This window comes from Pelobates fuscus, chromosome 9, assembly GCF_036172605.1.
Source record: "Pelobates fuscus isolate aPelFus1 chromosome 9, aPelFus1.pri, whole genome shotgun sequence".
In the NCBI taxonomy this organism is placed as follows: Eukaryota; Metazoa; Chordata; class Amphibia; order Anura; family Pelobatidae; genus Pelobates; species Pelobates fuscus.
Window position 1 is genome coordinate 45,754,004 of NC_086325.1, and position 24,352 is coordinate 45,778,355.

The 24,352-nt window shown below is 38.9% G+C and overlaps 1 protein-coding gene across 1 annotated transcript; it reads left to right on the forward strand.

Annotated features, from left to right (window-relative positions):
• Positions 1-932: 932 nt before the first annotated feature.
• On the forward strand, positions 933-24,230 carry VAMP7 (vesicle associated membrane protein 7). Its single transcript, XM_063433349.1, has 8 exons — positions 933-1,072; positions 10,001-10,154; positions 11,786-11,843; positions 14,119-14,256; positions 17,520-17,610; positions 20,447-20,514; positions 22,639-22,731; positions 23,829-24,230. Exons 2-8 carry the CDS (start codon positions 10,009-10,011, stop codon positions 23,895-23,897), a joined length of 663 nt encoding a protein of 220 aa, XP_063289419.1. The 5' UTR covers positions 933-1,072; positions 10,001-10,008; the 3' UTR covers positions 23,898-24,230.
• Positions 24,231-24,352: the final 122 nt, after the last annotated feature.

The following is a 24,352-nucleotide window of genomic DNA, read 5'->3' on the forward strand; positions in this document are numbered from 1 at the left end:
CCCCTGCAGTAATGTGTTATACCTGAGGGTGATTGGAGTTGTAGCACCCCTGCATTAAAGTGTTATAGTTGAGGGTGATGTGCGTTGTAGCACTCCTGCAGTAAAGGTTTGTAGTTGAGGGTGATGGGCGTTGTAGCACTCCTGCAGTGAAGTGTTATAGTTGAGAGTGATAGGAGTTGTAGTACTCCTGCAGTAAAATGTTTTAGTTGAGGGTAATGGGAGTTGTAGCACCCCTTCAGTTAAGTGTTGTAGTTGAGGGTGATAGGAGTTGTAGCACTCCTGCTCAGTAACGTATTATAGTTGAGGGTGATGGGAGTTCTAGCACCCCTGTAGTAAAGTATTGTAGCTGAGGGTGACAGGAGTTGTAGCACCCTTTCAGTAAAGTGTTATAGTTGAGGGTGATAGGAGTTGTAGCACTCATGCAGTAAAGTGTTGTAGTTGAGGGTGATAGGAGTTCTAGCACCCCTGTAGTAAAGTGTTGTAGCTGAGGGTGATAGGAGTTGTAGCACCCTTTCAGTAAAGTGTTATAGTTCAGGGTGATAGGAGTTGTAGCACTCATGCAGTAAAGTGTTGTAGTTGAGGGTGATAGGAGTTGTAGCTCCCCCTACAATAAAATGCTTTAGCCAAGTGTGATGCAATGTGTAGTCTTTCCGCAGTAAAGAGTTAACGTTGAGAGTTGTAGCAGAACACCCACATTTCCCCAACTGTTGCTCCCTCTCAAAGCAGATCCCCAGCTTATGTAGAGCTACAACACCCTCAATGCCTTGCTGCCTTCAATCACAGGATCTGTAGTTCTACAACGGTTGGTATGGGAGGAGGTGACTAGCTATTATCCACCATCGCCCTGCCTACAGGATCTGTTCTGACATTAAACTGCCTCTGGCTACCTTGAGCCTTCAATCACATGTTTCCATACTACAACTCCCGTGATGCACCGCGCTGACAAAGGGTCAACTGCGGAAGTCAGCGTGATCAGTGTTAGAGAAGGGAGGGCCCAGCAGAGAATCCCTGGGATGTGATAAAGCCTTTTCCCTGGATTATTACTGTACAGCCTGAGCCAGCTCCAGGGGAGGTAAGAGGAGCCGGCCGGTATCAGCAGGGGACCCTGGGGTGTGCAGGGCAGGGGGTCTGGGAGGGGGAGCTGGGGTGTGTTGGGCATGGCAGGAGGAGGTGTTGAATATAAGTACAGAGGGTATAAAGTGGGGCTTAGTTTACTGAGCCTATATAGGGCTTTAGCCAAACAAAATGATTGAGTTTTGAAAATACAGGAAAGGTCAGATCAGCCATGCATTACCAAGGAGATCCATTGTATACATCGTATGCCCAACCTGCTGTTTGGTTGGTGGGTAAATGGTTGTTGGACATCTCACCAGACTGGCCAAAATGTGCATATTCACCTTACATGGCAGGGGGGTAGTGCACAGTAAGTTGTGTTTGTGGCCAAGGGGTAGTGTGTGCGCTGTATTACACAGTAAGGTGTGTGTGTGTGCTGTATTACACAGTAAGGTGTGTGTGTGTGTGTGGTGTCATGGTTTGTTACACAGTAAGGGGGGTGGGTGTGTGTGTGTGTTCAGGACATGTCCTGAAGAAAGTTCACAACAGTGGACTGAAACCTCGACCCTTTTGACACATTGGAATAAAAGGTTTTTTACTTTTATCTATTGAAGTCCTCGAGTGCTGGCTTTTTTCGTATGATATATATATATATATATATATATATATATATATATATATATATATATATATATGTGTGTGTGTGTGTGTTTAACAAGGAAAGATACATTCAGATTACTCTGGTTTCCAAGTATGTACTGAGGAGGTTACTTTTTGCAAACTTCTATATATAACATAACATAAACCATTTTGTGGTCAGTAAATTTTTTTGTATATTTTGATGTATGTTTTGGATCATTATCCTGATGGAAAATCCAACTACGGCCCATTTATTAGCTTTCTGGCAGAGGCAATTCATGATGCCATGTAGCCCCAACACATTTAACCGTTGGCACAAGGTACTTTTCCATACGGCTTTCTCTGTGTGTGAGCCAAACCCACCTCTGGTGTTTATTGCCAAGAAACTCTATTTTGGTTTCATGTGCCCATAGAACCCGACCCTATTTGAAGTTCCTGTAGTGTCTGGCAAACTAAAGACGCTTGAGTTTGTTTTTGGATGAGAGTAGAGGCTTTTTTTCTTGAAACCTTTCCAAACAACGGTTGGTGACATCGGTTTGTTGTTCTGGAGACTTTTTGACCCCAAGACGCAACTCATTTCTGCAATTCTCCAGCTGTGGTCCATTGAGTGTTTTTGGCCACTCGAACCATCCTCTTCACTGTGCATTGAGACAATATAAGACACACTTCCTCTTTCGGGTTGATTCATAAAATTTCCAGTTGGCTGCGACTTAATTATTGCCCTGATGGGGGAAAGTGGCATTTTCAGTGCCCTTGCTATTTTCTTATAACCACTTCCCATTTTGTGAAGGTCGACAACCTTTTGCCACATATCACGGCTCTATTCCTTCATCTTACACCTTGGGGTGAATGACTAAGGCAATTTGGCCTATGTATTACCTAATATTTAGACCCCATGTGAAACAGAAGACATAGTCGCCCAGGTGAACTAAAAGATGTAAAATATCAATTGGATATTTCTCATATGAATTCATAGGGGTGTCAGTAAGTGTGCCACACATATTTAACACATTGTGTTTTGCAAGTGTTTGATATCCATGAGGTCAGTGTTTTTGTGTGTTTTTTTTTTTGTTTGTTTTTTAAAGATTGAAAGTTTAAGCAATATAGAACATTTTTCACAACCGTCTTTGCTCATTTACCAAGGGTGTCAGTATCACTGGAGGGCACTTGAGATGTTTATGAAAATACATATGTGAAAGTGGAAGCTGATTTACTTTTAAAATGCAGACACTCAGTCTTTGGAATGAGACAGACTGACAGTAATTTGAATTTATTTGGTAAGGTGTCAGGTTATATATTTATTTCCCTTTCCAATTTACAGTTTTAGATTGTAAGCTCATTTGGGCAAGGTCCCCTTCACCTACAGTTGCATGTCTTCACCTACTGTTGTTTGTCAAATGTGTTTTGTTAGATTTGTTTTACCTGTTGTTATATAGTGCTGTGGAATATGTTGGTGATTGCGTAAATATTATATATGTAACTATTCAAACTCTTGGCTAGTAGTTTGACTACTTACCTAGGCTACGTCAGGTGCACTCTCTGCAGCCGGAGGCCCTTTTTCTGAACTAAGCCTGGCAATGCAGCGCTTAGTTGTTGCTCTCAGCCAATGAGCTCGGGCAGCTCTTACTTATACAGGTAAGAAGTAAAACATTTTTGGTAATATAGGGTTTCAAGGGCACACCTACAGTGTGCTGTAATGGTTATAGTACTTGGACTGTTCCTTTAAAATAATGGACAACGGATCTGGGTTTCAGTAGGCCATATAGTGCTGCTGTAATACCAGTGACAGTCTGCTTTTGAATCAGACAACCATAACAAACTCGCTATACATCTGCCTTTTTTTTTTTTTTTTACATTTATTTATTTTTTTTAGCATCCAGTAAGATATCGGAGCGCTCTGTTAAAACGGTAACCGTACATACGCACGTTCCAAATATAACACACTACAGAATCCGCAATCATACAATACGATGACGCCTGTAATTTCCAAGTGTGCTGAAACGTTTTAAGTATCACAATACATCCCACATACTGTTTTCATGCAAGTAAATAAAACAGAGAACTATCATGAGTTGACTTGTACTTATATCAATTAAGGGTTTCATGGATAATCACATTCGCTTCTCCAGCTGTACCGCAGACCCCTTATAATCCCAGTATTTACGATCGTTCCATTACAATGGAATTAAATGATAGTTCAAAAAAAAAGAAGAAAAAAGGAAATTCAGAAAAAAGTAAGAAGGAAGCTTCCTCGAAAGTTCGAGGAAGGAGAGAAAAGTAGAGAGAGATAAATGTGGGAAGAATGGAAATATAGAGAATCTTCTAGGGAAATGATACATCATTTACAAAGTGTTCACTCAAATTTCAAATAGCTCACAGGGCTATTCACTAAAGAGAATTTAAAGATGAATTCAGAGTGAATTTCAAATTTAATGTCACAATAGCTGAACTAAAAAAAAAAATCCAAGTCAGCTATTCTTTCAGTTAAACTACTCTGGCCTTAAATTTAAAATACACTTTTAATTCCCACTTTAGTAAATAATTTTGTATCTGTTTTGGCAGAGAAGCAGTTGTCAGATGCATGGTCTTTTTACTTGAAATGCTTATTGCATAACAGACAAGGACAACATGATGAGATTGTAGAGCAGTTAAAGGGACACTATAGTCACCTGAACAACTTTAGCTTAATGAAGCAGTTTTGGTGTATAGAACATGCCCCTGCAGCCTCACTGCTCAATCCTCTGCCATTTAGGAGTTAAAGCCCTTTGTTTATGAACCCTAGTCACACCTCCCTGCATGTGACTTGCACAGCCTTCCATAAACACTTCCTGTAAAGAGAGCCCTATTTAGGCTTTCTTTATTGCAAGGTCTGTTTAATTAAGATTTTCTTATCCCCTGCTATGTTAATAGCTTGCTAGACCCTGCAAGAGCCTCCTGTATGTGATTAAAGTTCAATTTAGAGATTGAGATACAATTATTTAAGGTAAATTACATCTGTTTGAAAGTGAAACCAGTTTTTTTGTTTTTTTTTTCATGCAGGCTCTGTCCGTCATAGCCAGGGGAGGTGTGGCTAGGGCTGCATAAACAGAAACAAAGTGATTTAACTCCTAAATGACAGTGAATTGAGCAGTGAAATTGCAGGGGAATGATCTATACACTAAAACTGCTTTATTTAGCTAAAGTAATTTGGGTGACTATAGTGTTCCTTTAAATATTTAGCTCGAGGTGAAAGCAGTTAGGACTAAAATACTGGGACCAAAAGGTTAATCGCATCCATATATTCAGACCGCAATAACTCTTGCATACATCATGTTGAAGAGTTAGAGACCGTCTGCAAGTGTGTATGGACAAAATCATAAGTAGCCAGGTTAAAGTTACTTTCTAAGCTGGAACTGACACATTTAGAATTTTTAATGCGCTATATAGATAACCGAGAAAATAAAAGATACACTGAGTTCATGTTCCATCATTTGCTGTTAATCCTCCTGTTTGCAGCCCTTGCATTAAGCGCTACCCATATCTGGAGGCGATGCCGCCGGTTAGGGTGCCATTTTACATTTCTATGGCAAGGCTGAGCTTTTCCTGTATATCTCTAGACAGCAGAGATCCAAAGGAAGAGTGAAGATATCTCATAAATTGTATTGTTGAATCAGAAAGGGAACACTGGGGGTTGGAATTGAGGGGTGAAAAGAGTGGTCTCATACAGCAAAACTATTTATCACTTAAGAAAGTTGGAAAAAACAAAGCACTCACTATAATTAATGTGACACTATAGTCACCAAAACAACTTTAGCTCAATAAAGCTGTTTTGGTGTGTAGATCATGCCGCTGCAGTCTCACTGCTCAATTCTCTGCCATTTGGGGAGTTAAATCACTTTGTTTATGCAGCCCTAGTCACACCCCCTTCATTTGATTTACATAGCCTTGCAAAACTTCCTGCAAAGAGTCATCTAATGTTTACACTTCCTGTATTGAAAATAATGTTTGATTTAGAATTCCATATCTCCTGCTCTGTTAATAGCTTTCTAGACCCTGCAGGAGCCTCTTGTATGCAATTAAAGTTCAATTTACAGAAGTAAATACAAACTTTTAAAGTAAGTTACATCTGATTACATCTTTTCATGCAGGCTATGTGAGTCATAGTCAGTGGGGGTGTGCATATGCCTGCATAAACAGCAACAAAAATGATTAACTCCTAAATGGGGAGAAGTGAGCGGTGAGACTCCAGGGGGCATGATCTATACACCAAAGCCCACTAAGGCATCAAAACAATGTTGGCTTAATGAAGCAACATGGGTGTGTAGATCATGCCCATACAGTCTCAATGCTTAATCCTGTGCCATTTAGGAGTCAAATCACTTTTGTTTCTGTTTACGCAGCCCTAGCTACACCTCCCCTGGCTGTGACTGACCCAGCCTGCATGAAAAAAAAATTGTTTAATTTTCACTTGCATATTCATTACCTTTAGACATTTTTATCTCTTGCTCTCCAAATTGAATTTGAATCACACACGAGGCTCCTGCAGGCTCTTGAAGGTTATTAACAGAGCAGGAGGCAAGACATGAAACAGAATGTGCAATAAAGGAAGTGTAAACTTTAGATTTCCCTCTACATGACGTGTTGAGGAAGACTGTGCCAGTCACATGCAGAGCTCTGACTAGGGCTGTATAAACAAATGGATTTAACTCCTAAATGGCAGAGAATCTGTGGACATAAAAGTAGGAGCAAGAGAGAGCTGGATTGCAGACTAAGGGTAGGTTCTCTGAATGTAGTCTTGGAAATCCCCCCTGATCCTAGATGTTGGAAGGTGCTTTCATCTGAATGTGGGCCTTCGTAATCTAGCACTTATTGAATATTGTTTTTATTAAAAAAAAATTTATTCATGATTTATTTCCTTTTTTTTTTTTTTTAGCGTGTTTTAGTTAATGTGCTTGCTGGTGGGCTCTGTTTTTATTTATTTTTTAAGTCTGCATGTTTTAGCTGCATTCTTTGGAGGTGCTGATGAAATCTAGAAAAAGCAGAAGTATGCAAGCGAGAGAGAAAAATGCAAACCTGCTGGCAGATTGGGCAATGCTGATTGTGGAATAGAACGATATGCAGGACAGGCATTAAAGAGACATTCCAGGCCTAGTTTAAGGTTGAAGGAGTTCCTTCTCTCTTCTTATAGACTTCATTGTAGCTGCATGTGTGATCCAACCCATATATTGTGCCAAGTCACCCATTTTTATATACTGTTTGGGTATAGGAGGCTCGAAAACAAACTCAAATGTTTTTAACTTTATGTAACTTATTCAACTTTAAAAAGGGGGTGACTGATGTATGTAGCTGGACCTGTCTGTACAGGTTTATTTTGGCCTTAAATAGATTTACCAGGTTACAGCACTCTAGAGAGTAAATGTTTGCACGTTCATACCGTTTGAATTTCCTATTTCCAGTAACAGAATATGCTGACTGTGTAGGTTAAAAAGGCCTTCACGCTAATAATAATAATCTCCAGCTATGATGCATCTTACGTCATTGGCCTGAGGGTGTGCAAATATTGGTTTGTCCTTGTGAGTTGTCTCCTGGCAATGCATCCTAGTTCTCTGTATGATATTTGTGTTTTTGTGCAAGTTATGTAACTTAACCTCTTTACTAAAGTGTCAATTTAAAGAAGCATTCAAACCAAAGTAGTTCAATATGTGACTATAGCAGAGTAATATTAATGTGTGTGTGTGTGTATATATATATATAATTACAATTATTTTTTTCTTCTTCAGATAAGCTACTTTGGTTTGAATTTTACAGTTTCAATTCCCTGCAATTCAGTGTTTAGTGAATAGCCCATTCTTTACTATATATGAGGCATTTTCAAGAATTTGCTAGGAATTAATTTATACTAGAATAATCAAAGAGCTATGTTTCCAGCCCAGGTACATGGTTGTTAAATCTTCAATCCCCCTGGTTAATTCCTGGCAATTCAAGGGTTAGTAAATATACCCAACAGTATTTGTTGAGTTGGATCTGAGCTAATGTTTCACAATAACAATCACATTGATAACGCAAGCATTCAGATTGCTAACCAATGGCCATAAAAGTTATTTTAGTCTACTACCATGTAATGTCTCCTTTGTTCCACTTAAGAACCAGCGAGCGTCACCAAATTAACAGCATGCCTCCCAACACACCCGATTTTTGGGTCTTTTTTTTGCCATCCTGACTTTGTTCCCTGGTGTCCCTCTTTTGGGAACACCAGGTCACTATCCACAAAAAGTGTAGTGCGAGCATTGCATTCAGGGTGCCCTGCAGAGAGCAGTAAAACCGTGCTCCATGCATGTCGTGCCCTCAGCAGACTAGCCAGTTGCTTCACTGGCCAGCCCCCTTCCCTCCCCCTCCCAGCCGAGTCTAAAGTGAAAATTGCCAGGAATTGAAAGTAAATTTCACATTTTAACGCCAAACTTGTTGAAATGGAAAAGAAATGCTCTAAGTCAGCTATGCTTCCAATTTGACTATTTTGGTCTGAAATTTGAGAATGATTGGTTGGGGATTCAACGTGAATAACCCTGTAAAAGTGCTTTTTCAAACTTCCAGATAATATTCTGTACTTACAAAGTGAAATATTATTCTTTATTTTGTACCCACTGTACAGGACTTTCAGGTAATTTATAATGGAATTGGATATTCAGCTATTTTGGCCTTAAATTTGAAGGGCGGTAAAATACCCTCTAGTATTTTGTCCCTCTCCCTGGCGCAGACACTATCGGAGATGCACTGTCAGTAAAGACCAAATCTGCAGTGATGTTGTAGAAGGGAAGGTAGGGAGTTCACTGCATATTACTGATGTCTACTTCCTGATTCTTATCATTTTGCCACATTCAGCAGAACAATTTAGACTTTATTAGAATGTGCTCTCCCATAAGTTACAGAGACACACAAAGATTTAGTAGGCACTTCATTATTTTAAACACAAACCTTGACTGCCACTCACGGCATGGGTACCTGCAGGACATGTTTAACAGAATACAAGCAGTGTGCATATTGTCAGGGTTATTTACCAAACATTCATTTGAAATGTCAAGAAGGAGGCCATTCTTTGAATCCCAGTGTAGTTTGAGATATACATTTATTCTGATGTAAAAGGCTGTGTTAACTTTATTTTATTTTTTTTTACTTCTGATCACTGCATTAATTGCACTGCTTTTCCCCAAATCCCTAGCAGAATGCACTATGCAAAGTAAAAAAAAATATATATTTAATATGGATAAATAGAGTGTGCAGAAAATAAGTCATTAAAGGAACCCTTTCTATGAACTTTAACCACTCCAGCACTGTGTGAATTTTGGCAGCGCTGAAAGGGTTATCTGTAATATTGTGTACATACTAAGTACACCGCAATCACACTTACCCACACAATTATTTTGAATGCCTTGGTGACAAAGGTGAACCTTTCCTATATGATGTCCCATGCTGCAAAGGTGGGCTTTGGGTGCTGGGGAATCGATAGGTAGTTTTATCCATAGTCATTGCAACATAACCTCTTCAGTTAGGAATGTATGGTCCATATCATTCCTTTAAAGACCTCTATCAATTATGCTAACTAGTTAAGTGTGCCAGGACTCAGCCCTAGTTCTGTTCTGGCAGCTTAATATGATGCACCATTCTCCTCTCATCCACAAAATAATTTAAATGACTGGATACACAAAGAAATGCCTTGCAAAATATATGTACATTTTATTAGCGTGAACAGTGCTACAGTTTGGCAGTATAATGAGTTCAATGGTTTTATTGTTCTTATGAGCACTGTGTAGACAGTGGGTGTTAATTGAACAGCAAGAGTCAGAAGCAAACTAGTCATTTTATTGAAGATGCCGGCTAGCTTTGAAACTCTTTCTTTTTTTCTTTATCTTCTCAAAGCTGACAATTGGTATACTGAACTGTGTAATTAGCAGATCTGGTAATTACTAGTCTAACAAACCCTATTAAAGCTAAAATCACCCGCCCCCCTCCCCCTTCAGACCAATCAGTTGGTATTGTGTCTAGTATTATTAGGAATGTTTGGGAATTTGCTCTCTGAGAAGGAGAGCAGAATAATCCTGATGAGCTAGTGGTTCAATGCATTCTTTGACTTTAGTGAAAACATTTCAATTAAATGATTGACGTTGAGAATCTTCTTTTAAAAATGGCAACTGGTAGTCCATCTGTTGGCCACTATTAAGTAGGACCCATAAATGAACATTACTTTAATTTTCATGCATTTCTGATGTTCTTTGGTGCTGCAACTTTTTTCCTGACAGTCTGCTAATGTCTAATCTTTTTGTGTTGTGTACAGGGGGAGACATGGCTATCCTATTTGCCGTCGTTGCCAGAGGAACCACTATACTTGCCAATCATGCCTGGTGTGGTGGGAATTTTTTGGAGGTAACACAGCAGATCCTGGCAAAGATCCCGTCGGAGAATAACAAGCTTACTTACTCTCATGGCAGGTAAGCTAAGGCATGCATGTATGTTTATATTTTCTTGTGAGTAGATTGCCGTGTAGCGCTGGAAATGAATTTTACTGAGCTCTGGAAGGTATATAATGTGTGTACCTGTGTTTATTTATGGAGTATGGATCTCTGCATGTGTGCATGCATCTGGCAGTATGGCTCTGTTGCCCAGCGGCTGCCAGGTGCATTTAGTGACTGAGATACATGCTCTAAATGTTGTGTAGTGATGAATTAAGTCTGTGCCTCCAAAAGTACTGAAATATTATACTATACATACACCTGGTGTGTCAAATTGCAACAATCGCCATTTTGGTAGATTACAGTGCCCGTAATTCCTTCTCGTGCTGTATTAAATATTGTTAAAAAAAAAGAACAGTTATAAAGTGGAGTGGGGAAACTGCCCACTAAAAGTAGGTGGAACCCACTCCACCCGAATATACGTCCAAAAGTTAAAATATCGTCCTAGTGGTACAAACCTTTATTGACATATAAAGCCGAATAGATAAATACAAAAATGTGTAAAACACCAAAAAATTAAATAAACAACCATGATACACCTTTAAAAGGCTTGGGGAGTTTATCCATACACTCTAAAAGTGTGTACAGGAGACGTAAGTGTAGACAGAATCTGTATCCTAAACAGGATCGGTATCTATGTTAATGTCTCTAGAATACACGTGTAATGCCTGGTCAGATCTGGGAACTTGGGGGGAAAAAAAACTGTATAGAGAGGTGAACGAGAAAATCAAAGATAGTTGCTAACTCTCTCTCAATTTGTATCATCTCCTATATAGATGGTGTACTAAACAATATATCAAATTTGGACAGAGTTGTACTTTGAAGGGAGAGGTAGAAACAAATTAAAGTCACTAGTTTTTTGCTATAAGAAGATATAAACAGTATTTATTTCTAGTGCTACCCTGTCTCCAATGGTAAAATGTATACAGTGTAAAACACATACACAGTACTAAAGAGGTTTATCTAAATAGTTTAGCTTAACCCAAGGCGTTGTTGTGTGGTAATATAGACTGGGATAATGAACCAAAAGCCTATATATGCAGTTTAACCCCTTAAGGACACATGACATGTCTGACATGTAATGATTCCCTTTTATTCCAGAAGTTTGGTCCTTAAGGGGTTAAGCGCACAGCCCCTCTTAAGATGTGCAAAGCGAGTGTCTGCTGATAGAATCTGAAGCTGGGGTAATTGCTTATCCTGCCATATATTATTGTTGCAAACTAAGAGGATAGCTGTATACATTTTGTTCTAAGGCAGCTTGCTGACAAATCTCCACTTGATCTATCCAGTACAACAGCGATTATTTAGTCTATATAGTGATCAACCCACTGCTGCTTCAAGGCAGCCTAGCTAATCCGTCCCTTCTCAATGTCAACAGTAAGTACAAAGTAGCGGTAAATAGCCGTATTAACCCAGACCAGAGTAGTTGCATCGGCATAACAATTTTCAAAAATACATAGGGTTCACACCCTCTTGTACCTCTGTAACCTACTGTGAGACATCAGTGTTGGTTTGCCCTGCTCTGTAGCCTCTTCTTTGCTTTATTGTTAAACTTTGTTGTGTCACATTTTAATTTGTGTTTTTTTTTTTTGTTTTTCTTCCTCCAACAGTTATTTATTCCATTATATCTGCCAGGACAGGATTATATACCTGTGCATTACAGATGATGTGAGTACCAACAGTGTCCTCCCCTCCCCAGCAAAATTTACTTGCAGTTTGCTTTTATGTTCTTTATTTGCTGCTCCTACAAAGTACAGCACCACCTCAATAGATGTCAGAATGTTCGGTAAAGTATTTTCTGGTACCCAAGAGCTGTTCCTTGTTGCCAAAGCGACCTCAAGGGACAAATTTATATTTGGGTTACCGTACCGAAAAATCCATAGCCCGATGTCTTAATGGGCCTCCCATAAGAATTTTTTGGGGGCCGTTGTTTTGGGGCATTGTTTCTTCTTATTCTCTCTCTTTCACTTTCTCCTGTCGGCATTATCAAAAAAACACATGGAGGCTTAACTAGAGGCCTCAGTATGGAACTGCACTCACCAGAGAGCCATTGGTGAGTCCTGTTCAGTGTTTGACAACAGGCTGGAATGTGTACAAATTACAACTTGTGCTCTTTGTTTCCAGTAATTACCAGCTGATAACATAATCCACAAACACATTTTTAATTCACTCCAAATACTTGAAATTTGCATAAAAAATTAATATCATCCTTATAGAAAGCATTATCATAAAGACGGCACACAGTAGATCAAGACTTTGCTCTTTTTAGTCTTGGTCCTCTTGGGATGGATAAATGCTAATAGTGTCTTTCTTAAAGTGTTTGTTTTTGCACACATTTGCCATTTAGTATTATCCCAGGGGGAAACAACACCCCTGGAGTCACAAGGTAGGAAGTCCCTCAAAAGTCCATATGTGTGTAGTAAAAACATAACTTTTATTGACCGCTGTAAATAAAATTATAAATAATAATTTTAAAAAAGCGCTAAAAGGAATGCAGACAGGAAAAAGAATAATGAAAAAAATCACTTATACATAGGAGAGTTACTCTAAAACTGTAGTCACTAAGGGAACCAATACCATCATGGGAAATAACCCATATCCTATATACTGGTACCGTAATGAGATATGGTAGGACAAGCTAACGTGCATTGGGGGTACGTAACCTATATGAATAACGCATGTAGATGAGATCTACAGCTACCCAAATGCCTCCACTAGGATCCTATATCCTTAGATTATCAGAGGTCGTTGTATCCTACTAAATGCGGTTTAAGTGAATTGCTAAAAGTCACCAAATAAAAGTAGCAACCGATAGATACAAATAGCAAAACATCTCATAATAAACAGGAGACCCTTATGTCCTTGTTACATTTTGTAATAATATTAGTATAATCTTACCACTTCTCTGAGTCACATCAATAGTACAATCCTGCACTGTCTAAAGAGAAGAACACCTAATACTACCTAGAGAGGAAATAAGAGTCTGAGGGGATAACTGTAGGGGGGAGTTCTGATTCTACAAAGGATCCGTGATATCTCCTGACCCTGTATCTACTCACTCCCTCCCTCTATCCAACATCCCTGTGAAACCAACTGTTAATCGCAACTAAATTACGGTAAAACAGTACCGTTATCCCCTCAGACTCTTATTTTCTCTCTAGGTAGTATTAGGTGTTCTTCTCTTTAGACAGTGCAGGGTTGTACTATTGATGTGACTCAGAGAAGTGGTAAGATTATACTAATATTATTACAAAATGTAACAAGGACATAAGGGTCTCCTGTTTATTATGAGATGTTTTGCTATTTGTATCTATCGGTTGCTACTTTTATTTGGTGACTTTTAGCAATCCCCTCAACCGCATTTAGTAGGATAAAACGACCTCTGATAATCTAAGGATATAGGATCCTAGTGGAGGCATTTGGGTAGCTGTAGATATCATCTACATGCGTTATTCATATAGGTTACGTACCCCCAATGCACGTTAGCTTGTCCTACCATATCTCATTATGGTACCAGTATATAGGATATGGGTTATTTCCCATGATGGTATTGGTTCCCTTAGTGACTACAGTTTTAGGGTAACTCTCCTATGTATAAGTGATTTTTTTTCATTATTCTTTTTCCTGTCTGCATTCCTTTTAGCGCTATTTTTTTTTATTATTTATAATTTTATTTACAGCGGTCAATAAAGGTTATGTTTTAACTACACACATGTGGACTTTTGAGGGACTTCCTACCTTGTGACTCCAGGGGTGTTGTTTCCCCCGGGGATCCTTTATTCTGCAATAGCACGTTAAGTGAAGGTTCACCCCTTTTACGTCGTCCCTGACACACATTAAGCTAGTCCCCTCTAGGGGTGTTGGTTCTCTCTCTCATTTAGTATTATTACTACATTCTAAATCTTTAGATATGCCATACTTTTTTTTTTTTTCTTTCCTCCAGGATTTCGAGCGTTCCAGGGCATTCAACTTCCTGAATGAAATAAAGAAACGGTTCCAGACAACATATGGATCAAGGGCGCAGACAGCACTGCCCTACGCCATGAACAGCGAGTTTTCCAGTGTCCTCTCAGCTCAGCTGGTATGACTTGAAAAAATCCTTGTATCTAATACTTTGGGAGGTGTTGGTTCATTTTTGGATAGAAACAAGAGATCCTGTTGTCTTGGGAGATCAGGTTTAAAACCTGATAAATGTCTGTAATTTGTTGAAGGGATTTTGTTCCCAAAGTGTTTTTTATACGGTAAATAGGAAGCATATAAAGTGAATCTTTTACTCGCTGTGTTTGTGATGGCGCCTCATGCTGCACTTTAGGCTAAAGCTTACTAAACAAAAATGTCTGCTTTAGTTTATTCTCTGCAGATTTTTGCACTTCTGCTAAGACTGTGTGTAATTCTCCTTTTATGCACTACATCTATGCTGTGTGTCCTGTTTAGATGTCAAGGTACCTTCCCTAGCTCATGGAATAGTGTTACAGCAGTTAATTGATTAAATTTGAATGCAGTGTCAGCCTAAGTTAGATTCGCTAATCCCTGATTTATAGAACATGTACAGTGCAATCGATGCCTCTAAGCTGCATGGTATTGATTAATTTCTCTCAGATACACAGCTACACTACATGGTCTAACTTCTTTCCCTCTGTCCAAGACATGATCAGTGCTTTTTGTCATGTGAGCAGCTAGTGAGCTATTTCTAAGCCAGTCACATGGACACTTGTGATCTATGTGCATTGCAGTGGACTGAAAGGAGTGGTTAGGCTGAAACATCATGAGACCAGATACCAGTGGGATTTCCTTCCTCTCCAATTGCCTGTAGCTCACTGCCCATATTGCTTGTGTGTTTTTGTTTTTATAGGGTTTTTTTTTTGTGTGTGTTTTTTACATTATATTATTGAAGCAGTTGTACACTTGTGTTTGATTACATCAAAGTATTTAAAGAAACACTATAGTGTTAGGATTGCTAACACTACTGTGTGTGTCCCACCCCCACCTCAAGGTGGCAGTCAAAGGGTTAAATACCCCTTTAAACGTGTGCTTGTTTTCAGCACAGAGATCTCTGGAACTGAAATGTATTGCATTGCAGGGTTAAAGGGACAGATACCTGAAAAGGCATGTTTAACATTTGCTAGTTTCAGGTACATTCCATATGTAGATAGAATCTATCATTACACCGATTTATGGGTAATTTGATTGACCTTTTAGAATGATGAATTGACAGGACTCTGAAATAATGCAGCTGGAATCCTATCCACTAAGCCATCTCACCAGAAGAAAACTCCTTTTGTCTAATTGCACTTTTACATCTAGCAGCATGTGAACGCAACATTGTTAGACACCTGCACACTGTATCTCAAGGAGGCAGTAGACTTAAAAAAAAAAAAAAAAAAAAAAAGCAAGTAGCAGGCCACTTGACCTCAATATTAATCTGAATGATTATGCAAAACCTTTATAATCACGTATTCCTAATCTTCCAGCAGCTCTCGTCTTATGTTGTTGATGTATTGCAAATTGCTCTATGACAGATTATAAGGTTCTACATCAAAGAGAGAGTATAGAAATGTAAAAACTTGCTGAGTGATATCATTTTCTTGGATTAAAGTGTTCGATTCTTAAGAACTCTGACTTGTCTTGAAAACCTTGTCTGATTGGAAAAAATCTACAATTTATGTTTGCAGTTCTGTTAATATTGTCTAAAAAATCTTACATTTTCTGCCAGGTCCATGACAATTCATTGTTTAAAAAAAATAACCCTGGTCATTTTTATGAAAAGCGGTCCATTGTGTTCTCATTAAAATTGCTGCTCAATCAAAATACATCCATAAGACAAACAAGAAAGTGCTTTATTTAATATCCGCCTATTGGAATGACAATGCCGGAATATTGGTTTATATCCATTGTCTTACCATTTTCCATCACCTCTGGCAAATGTCCGCTAATCGGAATAATTTTCTTTCATAATAGATCATATAGTATCTCTTTTAACGTGTGCAAGATGATCTTTGATGGATCTTGCTAGACATCTCATTGATCCCTTTGCTTTGAGGAAGGCAGAACTTAAGAGATGAATAGATCTTCTCTTCTCTTCTTCCTCAAGTTTCCACAATCAGAACATCGTATCCATCCCAATGTCTTTGCAAAAAAAATGCTGAGACCCCACAAGTGACACATAAGCTATAGGTGATCCTTTCATTATCATTCAAATATGTCATCTGTGTACCTTTTTAAAGGGACACAATAGTCACCAGAAGAACTACAACTTAATGTATTTGTTCTGGTGATTATAATCGTTCCCTTCAGGCTTTTTTCAGAGAAAAGGCAGTGTTTACATTACAGCCTAGGGACACTTCTACTGGACACTCCTCAGATGGCTACTAGAGCTGCTTCCTGTGGCTGTACTGCACAGAGTGAATGACATTCTGTGTCTCCACCCTCTGCATGGAGAGGCACTGACACTAAACTTTCCTCGTACAGATGCATTGATTCAATTCTTCTCTATGAGGAGATGATGATTGGCCAAGGTGGTGCTTGGCTTCGCCCCTGGCCCACTTACTTGGCTGAGATAATCAGGATTGACAATCTATATAGGCATTTAAATAATATATATGTGTATATGTAATGTTTTTGGGCAAATAAGGAAATGTCATCTCAGAATGACACCTGGTTTGCCTTGATAATTATAACCCAATATGCAGTAATGTTATCTGACTTAATAGCCGCAGAAGAGTTAAAAATTTGTGTTGCATAGGATATACAGTTAGTGTGAGGTCAGCTATGTCAATTTTGATGATGGAGAGGGAGTTTTTGCTCTTTATTTGTGTTTGTTGTTGTCGTAGACAGTGCCTGGGCTAGATGCAGCTTTTCAGCTGTGCTTGCATTGGCTAGGTGTCATGGGAGAGATAGCAACATCTGGAGGCACTTGCTGTTTTATAGGCCACTGGTAGGCAGACATGCTGTCTAGTTTTGTTTTCTACATCATGTGATACAGAGATGGGGAAACGGAACACCTTGCCATATATTATATTACCGTATATTATATTTATTTTTTGTCTCAATTTAACTTTATTATTATTATTATTTTTTATTTTTTTTATATACAGATAATTATTGTACAGAAGTTTTGGTTAAACGTCACCAACAGAACATGTACCTGATATTTCTTCCTTTTCTATATTTTGTGGCAACTTATTTCTATTCTGAATGGGAAAATTAAGAAGCCAATGCTATTATTTTAGAATAACCGAAGGAATAAGAAATCCCAGAATTAAATGTTATATATTTTAAATAATGTCATGTAATTGTTGTATTGTTTTGAAACTTTTTTTTTTTTTTTAATGTATTTTATTTTAGAAACACCACTCGGAGAACAAACCCGTGGACCGTGTTGCAGAGACACAAGCCCAGGTGGATGAGCTGAAAGGGATTATGGTTCGAAATATAGGTACATGAACAACTAGATCTATAATGTATACAGTGAAGCATTAAAGTTACCTCTGCCCTACCTATATAACATGCTAAACTGACATTTATATGTTGTGCTAGAAAATATATAGAACAAACGTTTTTAGCTTAAAAGAATAGAGTTGTGTGTGTTTCGCTTCCTTCCTTTATGTGGATCTTATCATGCACACATTTATAGTTGCAAGGTTCACATTAAATTACATATTGCCCCAAGGGTACATATATGTTTATTCCTTGCCTCCAGCAGTGCTGGTACAAGTCCATTCTTCCACACTTTGCGGTCTGGACCTTTTACAGTTGCAAGAAAAAGTAGGTGAACTCTTTGGAATGATATGGATTTCTGCACATTGGTCATAAAATGTGATCTGATCATCATCTAAGTCACAACAATAGACAATCAGTCTTCTTAAACTAATAACACACAAAGAATGAAATGTTGCCATGTTTTTATTGAACACACCATGTAAACATTCACAGTGCGGGTGGAAAAAGTATGTGAACCCCTAGACTAATGACATCTCCAATAGCTAATTGGAGTGAGATGTCAGCCAACTGGAGTCCAATCAATGAGATGAGATTGGAGGTGTTGGTTACAGCTGCCCTGCCCTATAAAAAACACACACCAGTTCTGGGTTTGCTTTTCCAAGAAGCATTGCCTGATGTAAATGATGCCTTGCACAAAAGAGCTCTCAGGAGACCTATGATTAAGAATTGTTGACTTGCATAAAGCTGGAAAGGGTTATAAAAGTATCTCCAAAAGCCTTGCTGTTCATCAAGGAATGGTCAAGACAAATTGTCTATAAATGGAGAAAGTTCAGCACTGCTGCTACTCTCCCTAGGAGTGACCGTCCTGTAAAGATGACTGCAAGAGCACAGCGCAGACTGCTCAATGAGGTGAAGAAGAATCCTAGAGTGTCAGCTAAAGACTTACAAAAGTCACTGGCAAATGCTAACATCCCTGTTAGCGAATCTACAATACTTAAAACACTAAACAAGAATGGATTTCATGGGAGGATACCACAGAGGAAGCCACTGCTGTCCAAACAAAACATTGCTGCACGTTTACAGTTTGCACAAGAGCACCTGGATGTTCCACAGCAGTACTGTCAAAATAATCTGTGGACAGATGAAACCAAAGTTGAGTTGTTTGGAAGAAACACACAACACTATGTGTGGCGAAAAAGAGGCACAGCACACCAACATTAAAACCTCATCCCAACTGTGAAGTATGGTGCGGGAATCATGGTTTAGGGCTGCTTTGCTGCTTCAGGGCCTGGACGGATTGCTATCATCGAAGGAAAAATTAATTCCCAAGTTTATCAAGACATTTTGCAGGAGAACTTAAGGCCATCTGTCTACCAGCTGAAGCTCAACAGAAGATGGGTGTTGCAACAGGACAATGACCCAAAGCATAGAAGTAAAGCAACAACAGAATGGCTTAAACAGAAGAAAATACGCCTTCTGAAGTGGCTCAGTCAGAGTCCTGACCTCAACCCGATTTGAGATGCTGTGGCATGACCTCAAGAAAGCGATTCACACCAGACATCCCAAGAATATTGCTGAACTGAAACAGTTCTGTAAAGAGGAATGGTCAAGAATTACTCCTGACCATTGTGCACGTCTGATCATTGTGAAACGTTTGGTTGAAGTTATTGCTGCCAAAGGAGGTTCAACCAGTTATTAAATCCAAGGGTTCACATACTTTTTCCACCTGCACTGTGAATGTTTACATGGTGTGTTCAATAAAAACATGACAACATTTCATTCTTTGTGTGTTTATTAGTTTAAGCAGACTGTGATTGTCTATTGTTGTGACTTAGATGACGATCAGATCACATTTTATGACCAATTTGTGCAGAAATCCATATCATTCCAAAGGGTTCACATACTTTTTCTTGCAACTGTATAATAGAGATTGCTCTGTCACTCCTTGAGAAGGAAGAAGACCTTTAGAAATATCATCTTGTGCAATGTGAACTATTACTTCACAAGAATATTTATAGCTTCCCTGTAAAGAAACCGTCAAGGTCTATTCAGAATACAAGAAAAATGGTGCATGTAGCAAAATATAATATTAACTTCCATATTTTCAGGTTACTAAATGGCATTTCAGAGTGGAAAAAAATAAAGTCCCAAGGAAGCTCTGTGACTTTACACTGGAGGTGAATGGTCTTCCATGTCAACAGCTTCGGCAAAATCCTAGTTGTGCCCATTAGGAATGTACTTGTTTGTTCATGAGTATTCCTGGCACTTAGTTCATTGACCCACTGATACCATAGAGAGCACTTAGATGGAAGTCCAAACCTCCAATCACTCTAGTAAATACCATCATTTGATTTCATCATGATTGGGCGAGGGGATTATTAACCCTCTAGTTATATGTACTTATCCCTAATGTGTTTCATTTGTGGGGCAGGCGACATGAGTAGCTGCCTAAGTCGCTCTGTTCTTTGTGACTAGAAATATCAAATGTGTTTTGTCTGGATATTGGTTTGCTGTTCTCTTTATAACACATTCCCCACATAAAGTGTAGGAGCTGTTAGGAGATTACCAGGCTGATCTTTCCTTTTAATGTGTTTTTATGCAACATCCTCTGTGATAATGGATATCCCTGCCATGTCTTGGCACTATTATTGAAATTGTAAGTGTCCTTACACACTGACCTATGTCTCTATTTGGTTGTTGTCTTATTGACCAGCGTGTAATTTTGGTGTGATTTAAAATCCCAGTGTGTGTACTACTGATCCAAAACTGTCTTGTCCATTTTTAGAATTTTATTTTGTGTCTTCATTACGATTTATTTTCTTACTTTACAGATCTTGTTGCCCAAAGAGGAGAGCGGCTAGAACTGTTAATAGATAAAACGGAAAATCTCGTTGACTCTGTAAGTATGGTTAAAATCCCATGTTTTTACGTATAGGAGCTACCTCTACTAATCTAATTTTCACTGCTGAATGCATCAATGAAAAAATGTATGTATATGGCTACAAATAAAGTGTAGACATACAGGGCCATCTAAAATTGTATCTTTAAACCTGTCAACCGGAATCCCTATAGTCAAGATCTTATTGATGATCAAACTGGAACAAAATTGTCAAATCCCTAAACTCTAAACGATTCAGTATGCATGAAAACGGCTTTAACCCCTTAAGGACCAAACTTCTTGAATAAAAGGGAATCATGACATGTCACACATGTCATGTGTCCTTAAGGGGTTAAAGGGACACTGTAGGCACCCAGACCACTTCAGCTAATTGAAGTGGTCTGGGTGCAGTGTCCCTGTTGCCCTTAGAAACTGCAATGTTTACATTTCATCTCTAAGTCTACCCACAGTGGCTGTCTACCAGACAGCCATCTACCAGATAGCCACTAGAGGGCTTCCTAAATCCAAGTGGACCTTTGGTCCGGTATCTGACGCTGGACGTCCTCACGCTCTGCATGAGTGCCTCCAGCTTCTGATTTATTTTATTTGTTTTCCCCATAGGAAAGCATTGATTCAATGGCTTTTCTATGGGGAGGTCTAATGAATGCGGAATTTTCCGCGCATGCACATTAAAGCCCTCTTGTCGCGGGATGGAGAAGGAGCTTGGACATCGGTGTTGAGATCAGGTAAGTAAAGGGATTTTAATCCTTTATTCACTGGGGAGAGGGGAGGCAGAGGGAGCTAATGTACCAGGAATACCGCTTTGTATCCCTTTCCCTTTAAGAATAATTTGTCAAAAGAGTAAATTATTTCTCCTAAACCATAGCACCATGACCACTTTAGTTTATTGTTGTTGTTATGGTGCAAGGTTTTTTTGAATGCCTCCCTCATATTGTAAGACCAGTTACTGTTTGACAACAAAATGTGCTCTGCCAGCACCTAAAGCCTAGTTCTGAGGTTTGAGCTTTGAGGTCTATGGAGGATCCAGCAATTCCCTGCAGCCATCCAGGGGAATTGACACTTCTAGACTGCAGTAGTTCCGCCCAGTCTATAGCAGTGTCAGGTTTAGGAAAAATGCTGAAATAAAGTAGACCCTACTTTGTCTCAGTATATAGTTTGACTGGGTTGGAATTTCAGTGCTGCTTAACCCCTTAAGGACGCATGACATGTGTGACATGTCATGATTCCCTTTTATTCCAGAAGTTTGGTCCTTAAGGGGTTAAAGGGCATGTCTCGTATAAATAGGACCTTGCGACACTTTTGTGGAGGTAATTTTTTAGAGTGCAAGTAAAACTGAAACAGGCAATCCTGATTTCTCTTACAGTCTCATAGATTGCCAAAAAACACAATTCTGTTATCTTAAAGTGGAACTGTCACGTGGGTTCTTGCACAACTTGATCTCTAACTGAACATTGCTATGGGTTGTGCTATAAAATTCTGTTTATATTTTATAATATACTTTAGCAATGGGAATGGTGTATACAGACTTTTTGAAAAAATGCTGTAGTACAGCATTTCTCTCCAGATGCTAGCGAGCTCATAATTGTGACATTGCCCACTGCAGATTCCACTACATACTTCACACATAGAAACATAGAATGTGATTGCAGATAAGAACCTTTCGGCCCAATTTTCTAAATACGTCCATTGGTCCCCGGCCTTATCTTATATCTAGGATAGCCTTATGCCTATCCCACGCATGCTTAAACTTCCTCACTGTGTTAACCTCTACCACTTCAGCTGGAAGGCTATTCCATGCATCCACTACCCTCTCTAAAGTAATAACCTTTGCCCCTCTAATTTAATACTATGTCCTCTTGTTGTTGATTAGGTGATGATGATGAGATTAGGGTGTTCTTACTGCTGTTGGTCAATGCTCTGTTCCAGACTGGGAAACCAATCTATCATATGATATCCTGGTGCCATCTCTGCTCACAGCAAGCCATTGAGGCATGGGGATAATGGGTCTATTTCAAAACAAAGTTGAATTTCATGAATGAAAAAATAATAGTATTGTTTTGGTTTTGCAAAGAAAACGTAAATCATGTCTTTATATGTTTGAACATTTATGTTTTCCTCCACTAGTCTGTAACGTTTAAGACCACAAGCAGAAACCTGGCTCGAGCAATGTGCATGAAAAACTTGAAGTTGACCATCATTATTGTCGTTGTTGCAATAGTAAGTATTTATCATATTGCTTGGTTTACCATTGGTGGACAGATTTACCCTGGGAATGTAGCTGTAGTGTAGCCATTCTAATGACATGTAATGTTCGTGATACTTGTATTACTGATGGAGCAGAGTATTAATAAAAACTATTTATTTTTTTTAGAACCAACGTAAGTGACCTGCTGGATATTACACAATATTTTGGTGGTTAAATAGAATGTGTCTTCTGCCAGGCTTTTAGTGTTATCTGCTTGGCACACGTTTACAATTGCCAGACCCTGCTGGTTCAGGTCACAAACCAGTTTTTGAAACACCTTGTACATGTAACATTTCAGCTCACAGAATTAGGTGGGAACGGTTGTAGCAATCCAGGGAAGCCAGGAAAGGGGAGATGGGTTGTCAAAGAAAGAACTGTCACTTCCTGAGAAGTGCAGTTTGACACCCTTGATTTAGTGTCGTCAAAGCATAACTGGTTGTAAAAAGATTTTTAAGCCACAACCAAAGTTTTAAATTGTACAAATCTCAATCATTTTTCATAGAATTTATTAAGGTTGGAGAACTCCAACGAAGGGAAATAACAGTCCTACCTCTGCAGCACATCCATGTTCAAAGTCACTTTAGTGCCCTATTGATGCAGCTCCTGGGACATCTGCAGGCAATGCTTTAGAAGCACACGTGTACTTGTCCATTCCTTCCGTAGTGCTCTTCACTTGCATGGGCACTGTGAGAGTGGTTCAATTAATTTGCATGGCATGCTCTGGCAAAACCAGCTCGGCTGGCTATGCAAAATGATGATAAAATAAAAAAAATGGTTGAGAATTTAAAACAAAAGACAACCCAAAAGCTTTTGCATAACCATAATTTTGTGCAAAGAACTCTAGTTTTAACTTCTCGCTCTCAACCTGTTGAGCTGTGTTTACAAACACCGGCACCGATGATTGTAGTTAATAAATGCTTTGAAAGTTATGGGTACCCTACCCACTTCCCTTGTGTACGTATTGGGCCTGCTATTTATTTTCATACTGCATTTAACCTTTTCTCAACCCATATTTTTTTTTTTTTTTTTTTGCTGTTTACTAACATGCTTTCCCTTTTACCTGCTAAAGGTCATCATCTACATCATTGTGTCAGCAGCATGTGGAGGATTGTCATGGCCCAGCTGCGTGAGCAAGTAATCTCCTCTTTTTCCGATGCATGAAAGAGCTCCCAAGGAACAGAACGTGAAAGTACTACCTACTCATGTGAAGCATCCTAGAGAAAAGAGACTTGATAGAAAAGCCTTTTCCTTCTGGACCCCATTAAGGCGTCTCATTATGTCCCCTAACTCACGCATCCTTCTGGACTTGCATATTATCTCTTTGCCTTATAACATACACAAGGAAACCTCACCCAGAGAGCCCACAGTTTTGTGCAACCAAATTGGGGTGCATTGAAGAATGGTAAAATGAAGATCTAAATGTTGTTTGTTTTTGGATGCTACGGATGTTTTTGTTTTGAGATATATATACATATATATATATATATATATATATATATATATATTTTTTTTTTTTAAATTTCTGTTTTTCCATCACTAAAATATTTGCATTGTATAATACTTTTTCTGTGTACCCCTGCTACAGTTTGTTTG

Coding starts and splice junctions, on each gene's coding strand:
- VAMP7 (XM_063433349.1), top strand. CDS start 10,009: ATGGCTATCCTATTTGCCGTCGTTGCCAGAGGAACCACTATACTTGCC. Junction 11,844..14,118: donor ACCTGTGCATTACAGATGAT/GTGAGTACCAAC, acceptor TCTTTCCTCCAG/GATTTCGAGCGTTCCAGGGC. Junction 14,257..17,519: donor GTGTCCTCTCAGCTCAGCTG/GTATGACTTGAA, acceptor ATTTTATTTTAG/AAACACCACTCGGAGAACAA.